This window comes from Ananas comosus, unplaced genomic scaffold, assembly GCF_001540865.1.
Source record: "Ananas comosus cultivar F153 unplaced genomic scaffold, ASM154086v1, whole genome shotgun sequence".
NCBI lineage: Eukaryota > Viridiplantae > Streptophyta > Magnoliopsida > Poales > Bromeliaceae > Ananas > Ananas comosus.
In genome coordinates, this window is record NW_017893428.1 from 20,743 (window position 1) to 28,144 (window position 7,402).

Here is a 7,402-nt window from a genome sequence, read left to right on the forward strand (position 1 = left end):
TATTAGTAATCAAGGAGTAGATCCAAAGGCTAGAAACCTAAAAGCACCAATGGGGTGATACATCTAAAAGTATTCTAGCTCAATTATATATATATATATATATATATAGAGTCAGGCTATGGTGCTTGTAAAAGAACTAAGGACTTGGTGCTTGTAAATTTTTTACCGTTAGTGCCTTTGATCATTTTTACCTGTAAGATTATACTATTCAACCAACCACCCACTCAACCCTAGGGGGTCCACATCATCCTAACTGCACATCATTTAATCCAAGGGTCGAAAACTTACAAGTACCAATAACTTGATACTTTTAAAAGTATAGGAACTCAATTCTATATATATATATATATATATAGAGAGAGAGAGAGAGAGAGAGAGAGAGAGAGAGAGAGAGAGAGAGAGAGAGAGAGAGAGAGAGAGAGAGAGAGAGAGTGTGTGTGTGTGTGTGTGTGTGTGTGTGTAGATCACTATGCTATCGGAAGTATAGAGCATTTGATGCTTCCGATATTTTGACCCTTGGATTAAGAATTATACGGTTGGAATGATTGCGGTCCCCCTAGGATTGAGTAGTACCCTTAGGGTTGAGTGGTCCCCACAGCGTAATAGTATTAATCCAAAGGTTAAAAATGATTAAAGGGACTGATCTAACGGCCAAAAAATCGAAGCACCAGATCCTATATGCTTCCGATAGCATAGTAATTGTACTCTATATATATATATATTTGTGTTTTCTTGGATTTTTGGAAAGAAAAAATACACGGAATGCCATGTGTAAGGACTGAGATTTTGATAGTGCAACTAAACTCTTTGTTGACGATGTTCCTGTGTGTAATTTAATTACATAAGTACTCGTCAAGTTTCAGGAGAAAATGAGCTAAAACGGAGAAGTTACGCGATTATTAGTTTTCACTTAAGTGAATAGTAACTCCGATTTTTCGGAGAAGCCACGGAGTAGAATTGGCTTTCGGCGCGTATCGGACTCCGTTCATAGCGATCCAATAGCTCGTTTCGATCGGTTCAGCTATTCTGGAACCAATGGCACTGACGGATTTCAGATCCGATGCACGATTTTCGAGAAAAAGAAGTTTTAACAAAAAGAGGGTTTTCGCTCTTTGCTATTCGTGCATTTTAAAACTCCTCGTGCTTTGTACAAGTGATCTGGAGATGGGTGAGAGGTGTTTCAAGTACCTACTGGTGGTAGGGAAATCAAATACGGGTTTAATTAAAGGATTTCAGGTTTCCACCAAGGCCTATGCATGATATATGGATTAGTTGGAGAGAGGTTGGATTTTGTCGCAAATCCGCAAGTAAATCGGATGAAACGAAATCGTAGTTTCGATGTCCTCGTCGTGCTGAACGCGATGGCTCTATCGGATTGAAAATCCGACGGACGGATTTTCGGGAAACGCAAAATGTTCGCTAAGGGGTCGAAGGTGGCAAATCGGAAACTTCGCAAAAGTCATTGTATTTTATGTACCGAATTGCTTGAGATCGAATGTGGAGGTGCGTATGTGCAATATTTACCTACTGTAAAGCACTGGGTTAGGAATATATAACTTCGGGGGAGCTATCTGCAATTGTACACTAGGTATATAAGGTGCATCTAGGGTTTCCATGCATGAAACCCTAGATTTAGCCGACCTAGTTCCCTAAACTAACCCTAGCCGACCTCAGATAGCCCTGCCCTAGCCATGCTCGCACCCCGGCCGCCGAGAGGTTCCCCGGTCGCCGGAAAACTAGAACCCGGCCACCTCCTCCATCCTTCTCTCTCAACCAATCCATCAACCTCCTCCATTTCTGTCCGAGGGCAACCCAGGAGTGTCATCACGGTCGGGCACCACCTCTGGCAGCGGCCCCGACCTCCGCCGTCCCGCCGTGCCGACCGCCGCCGTCCCCACGCCCCTCCGTCGCGGCCTGGAACGCCCTGCGGCCGAGCCTGACCTAGATCTGGCCGAGCCTGGTCCCGCACCGGCTCCATGGGCCGCCGTCGGCTTTGGACTACTATGCTGCCTTCCCCGGCGTCGTCACCGCCAGCCCCTGCCGCTCCCGTGCTCCGCCGGCGCCGCCTCTGCTGCCTGCGGCCACCACGGTCAGCCCAGACCTAGCACGGGTGGGCTCGAGGCCCGCGCGCCGCCGCCACTCTAGATTGGTCGCGCCGTCATTCCTCACCCTCCGGCTACCTCCGGCGCGCGTCCCCGGCCATCCCCGACCACCGCNAATTAGCATCTAGGGTTTCTTTGCACGAAACCCTAGATCTAGCCGACCTTGTCTCCCAATTGTGCCCTAACCAGCTTCAGCAGGTCCCTGCCCAAACATTGCTCGCACCCCGGCCGCCGGCAGGTTCCCCGGTCGCCGGAAAACATGAACCCGGCCACCTCCTCCATCCTTCTCTCTCAACCAACCCATCAACCTCCTCCATTTCTGTCCGAGGGCAATCCAGGAGTGTCATCTCGGTCGGGCACCACCTCTGGCAGCGGCCCCGACCTCCGCCGTCCCGCCGTGCCGACCGCCGCCGTCCCCACGCCCCTCCGTCGCGGCCTGGAACGCCCTGCGGCCGAGCCTGACCTAGATCTGGCCGAGCCTGGTCCCGCACCGGCTCCATGGGCCGCCGTCGGCTTTGGACTACTATGCTGCCTTCCCCGGCGTCGTCACCGCCAGCCCCTGCCGCTCCCGTGCTCCGCCGGCGCCGCCTCTGCTGCCTGCGGCCACCACGGTCAGCCCAGACCTAGCACGGGTGGGCTCGAGGCCCGCGCGCCGCCGCCACTCTAGATTGGTCGCGCCGTCATTCCTCACCCTCCGGCTACCTCCGGCGCGCGTCCCCGGCCATCCCCGACCACCGCCGGCCGCCACCCGAAGCTCCTGTAGCCGCCCAGACGCCATGCGGGCCGAGGCTGAGCCTTCGTGGCCTCCGCGCGTCGCCACCGCCTATGGTGGGGAGATCCAATGATATAATAGCAGGTGGTAAAGATGGCAATGGGCCTTCAAATTGATTAGTGCTCAAATTCAACATCTGTAACATCGTAAGGTCCGATGATAGTGGTAAATTTCCCTTGATTTGATTATTGGATAAATCCACATAATACAGGGATTGAGATATAGTCCAAAACCAACTGGGAAGTGTTTCAACAATTTGATTATTTGATAGATCGAGATATTCAAGTTGTGTTTGTCCTTGGAGCCAAGTCGGAAATTTGGGTCCTAACTGGCATGATGCCAATCCAAATTGTACAATTTGGAAAGAAGGTGCCCAATCGTCACTGCACTGAACCACTATGGTGTTATATGAAAGGAAAAGTTCTTGTATTCCTCCAAGATGATTAAGCTGGATCTCAGATACGACACCCTCGAATGAATTGCTAGAAAGGTCCAAATATGTTATATTAGGCATCTCCCAAATTCCTAATGGGATAGTCCCATTGAGTGAGTTGTAACTCAAATCCAAAGAACATAGACTAGTCATGTTTTCTAACCATCCTGAGAGATTCCCTTTCAAGTTGTTATATCCCAAATACAAGTTTTGTAACTTATAAAGTGTGCATCCTGCCAATATTGCGTCCATCCATTCCGAAATATCCCCACTAAAGCCGATTTCGCTCAAATCCAAAGTATTCAAGTTGCAGAGATTGCGAAATGCTCTCAGGGACATACTTTTGAAATAATTATTTTGTAAAAAAAGGGAATTGAGGGATTTCAAAGAGCTAAGTTCATCAGGAATGAGTCCTTGGAAGTTATTGAACGAAAGGTCGAGATAAGTGACATGAGTAAGATTCCACAACCATGCGGGTAAGGTAGAGTTGATGCTGTTACTTCCTAAATCAAGTACTTTTAGAGCTGTAATGTTGACGTCCGATAGCGACGAAGGAATTCCGTTGAGAAGAGTGTTTGGCAAGTGAAGCACTTCCAAGGAAGGAAGCATGTTTATAGTATCGAGCCAATTTGGAACATCACCTAAGTACACATAACTCATATCAAGATACTTCAAAGAAGAAAGCTGGCTGAGCCACCACATATTATTGCCTACACTCATCATGCAAGAAAGAGAAAGCTCAACACTAAGATCAAGATAGCGGAGATTTGAGAGATTCCCAAGTTGAGCAGGCACAGTTCCACTAAAACAAGCATTAGAGAGGTTAAGATATTTCAACTTATGCAAAGAACCTATTTGCGTAGGAATGCTTATGCCGTTAAAGTTATTCATACTAAGATCTAAGTGCTTCAGATCACTTAAAAGAGACAAAGATGGGTTGATCTCACCGCTCAATGCTAAATTTCCGAGTTTGAGCTTCACAACATGGCTCGTTGTATTGCTGCAGACGACTCCCGTCCATTTACAACAATCGTGCCCTTCCCACGATGACAAGAAGTTGTATGGATCAGTTAGGTCGGCTTTAAAGCTGAGAAGTGTGTTCCTCTCCCTCTCAATGCAACCCATTGCTCTATTTGCTTGCATGCCCAGAATCAAAAGTAAGAAAGAAAGAATAAAAGAAGCCATGCATGTTATGTTTTGCCTCAAGCAAATGAGATGGTTGAATGAATGCACATTCACACAAATGTTGCTAGACTATTTATTGACGAGGCCTTGGAAACAACCTTTAGAATTTAATTAGCATATCACTTTACAAAAAAATTTTTTCTGTAACAGATATTTTATACAAAAATATTTCTATGTCAGTATCTAAATTTTCAGAAACTGCCAAGTCATTGTGTTCGAGTCGTGTCGTGTCTCGTGTCCCCGTGTCCGTGACGCCTAGGTTGAGATGGAATCAAAGAAAAGAAATTTTCGGCCTTGAATTTCTATGCAACATAAATATTGTGATTGGTTGCTCGATCGTTACTTTCTTCACGGAATAGCTTTGGAAAACTTTTTCTGTGTTGACCCATCTAAGTCGTAGCTTACTTGGAAAATCCTTCAAATTCTTCTTGTAACAGATACACCATAATATAATTCAATTGTGCTATACAGGATGGTAAAGAATCAAGGAATGTAATCCGATATACTATATTTAATTACTTCATAAGATAGCATGCAGCGTTCTACATGCTTCGTTTATTTTTTAAAAATAAACTAAACTAAAAATATGAAACAACTAAATTTTAAACTTAGAATTTCAGATACAAATCACCAGTACTCTTTTAGGTAATTGCACTAAGCATGTATTATAACAGAGAATGGTTTCATTTACTTCCGTCAACAAGTATACATACATGACTTTGTTCCATGGAAATTATTGGCGCAGATTCCTCAAGTCCATCTCACTATTCACATCTGTTAACATCTATGATGTGACGGGTGTATTCAGGTTCAAATAGTGCATCAACCACTAAATTGAATGACCTGACCATAACATTATAAATATTTATTAAGGAATAATATCTTATATATTTTTTAAAAATTTTAAAATGTTTTATATATTTTTATTTTTTTGTTTCAAATGTATTGTTTCTATATTTTTTCGTTAGTCAAAAATAACCCTGTTATTAGTATCCGTTAAGTCATTTCGATTTAAATCCGAATTAAATTTCTACCAGAATTAAAAAAAAGTCAAAATGTCTCTTTTGGCCCTATATAATTTTAGGGCAAATAAGAAAAGTTGGAAATAGTAAAAGGTATATTCGAAATGATGAAATATATAGTAATTTTATAGAGATAACGATTGTTTCTAACTGTTCACTAACGCATTTTAACTCTAGGGTTGAAATAACTTGGATGTTAAAGAAGTATTTTTAATATTAAACTTTCTAAGAAGGGGAAATAAAAAAGTCAGAAATTTTTCAAGAACATATAAGTAATTGCCCTAATATTTAATTATTATTTTTATATTATATATAATATAATAAATGTGATATTTTTAGAATTAGAATAATCCTACATATAAAGTGTCGCAAGGCTAAATCTCTTAGCCCGTTTATAGTATTTTAGGCGGCAGTAATACCCAAGATGTTAAGAATATCGAGTGAGTTTAGGACTCGAGTAGTTTTAGAATGGATAATCCCTTTGGAAAGTGTGTTTCAAAAAATATATCAAAATTTATATATAATAAAAAATATTTCAGAGTGCAAATTATTTAAAAACTAAAACATGTTTCTAATAAATTATTAAAATGCATGATGAAAAGACATCCACCAGCTGGNAAAGTGCAAATTATTTAAAAACTAAAACATGTTTCTAATAAATTATTAAAATGCATGATGAAAAGACATCCACCAGCTGGTTTTTAAAAAAATCAGATTGATTCATCAATTTATTGGTGAAATTAACCACCGGTCTGAATGGGTTAAACTAGGGATGCAAACAGATCCGGGTTGGTGGAGCTCCCGCCCCGATCCGTCCCGATGGGACAGTAAATTGGAGAAAATAAACGGATTCGGGGCGGAAAACGGGGTAAAATTTACGATCCAAGACGGATTTGGGACAGGAAACGAGAAAAATTTTGACCCGTCCCGAATCCGCCCGCCATGATCTGCCCAAATCCGCCCCGAATCCGTCCCGAAAATCATTTATATTTTAAAAAAATATTCCTTAAAAATAATATATTTACAAAAAAATTCAAAATACAAATAACTTAGTACTCTTATTTCTAATGTATTTGAAACTTTTGANTTATTTTTTTGTTTCAAATGTATTGTTTCTATATTTTTTCGTTATTCAAAAATAACCCTGCTATTAGTATCCTTTCGATTTAAATCCGAATTAAATTTCTACCATAGTTAAAAAAAGTCAAAATGTCTTTTTTGGCCCTATATAATTTTAGGGCAAATAAGAAAAGTTGGAAATAGTAAAAGATATATTTGAAATAACGAAATAGTAATTTTACAGAGATAACGGTTGTTTTTAACTGTTCACTAACGCAATTTAACTCTAGGGTTGAAATAACTTGGACGTTAAAGAAGTATTTTTAATATTAAACTTTCTAAGAAGGGGAAATAAGAAAGTCAGAAATTTTTCAAAAACATATAAGTAATTGCCCTAATATTTAATTGTTATTTTTATATTATATATAATATAATAAATGTGATATTTTAGAATTAGAATAATCCTACATATAAACTTATAAAGTGTTGCAGGGCTAAATCTCTTAGNGAAAAAATTTTAACCCGCCCCGAATCCGCCCGCCATGATCTGCCCGAATCCGCCCTGAATCCGTCCCAAAAATCATTTATATTTTAAAAAAATATTCCTTAAAAATAATGTATTTACAAAAAAATTCAAAATACAAATAACTTATTACTCTTATTTCTAATTTATTTAAAACTTTTGAATTTTATTTTGAATTGTGATTGATATTTTTTATTTTTATAATTAATATTATTAAATTAAATATATAATATTATTAAAAATTATTAATTTATATTTTATAAAATATTAATAATATTATAATTTTATAAAAAATATTAGTTGGCG

At 40.3% G+C, this 7,402-nt stretch overlaps 2 protein-coding genes across 2 annotated transcripts in view; both read right to left on the bottom strand.

Moving 5' to 3' along the window:
* Positions 1–2,800: 2,800 nt before the first annotated feature.
* LOC109706035 (probably inactive leucine-rich repeat receptor-like protein kinase At2g25790) lies at positions 2,801–4,432 on the bottom strand. The gene has a single exon (XM_020226835.1). The coding sequence runs from the start codon at positions 4,430–4,432 to the stop codon at positions 2,801–2,803; it is 1,632 nt and encodes a 543-aa protein (XP_020082424.1).
* Positions 4,433–5,314: 882 nt separating this feature from the next.
* Positions 5,315–7,402, bottom strand: part of LOC109706036 (LRR receptor-like serine/threonine-protein kinase ERECTA) — a 12,841-nt gene continuing 10,753 nt past the window's right edge. Inside the window, exon 2 of the mRNA XM_020226836.1 lies at positions 5,315–5,335. Within this exon, the coding sequence (XP_020082425.1) occupies positions 5,315–5,335 (21 nt within the window). The remainder of the gene's footprint in view (positions 5,336–7,402) is intronic.

What these genes read in the sequence shown, in the direction of transcription:
- LOC109706035 (XM_020226835.1), bottom strand. Translation starts at nt 4,432, where the DNA reads ATGGGTTGCATTGAGAGGGAGAGGAACACACTTCTCAGCTTTAAAGCC.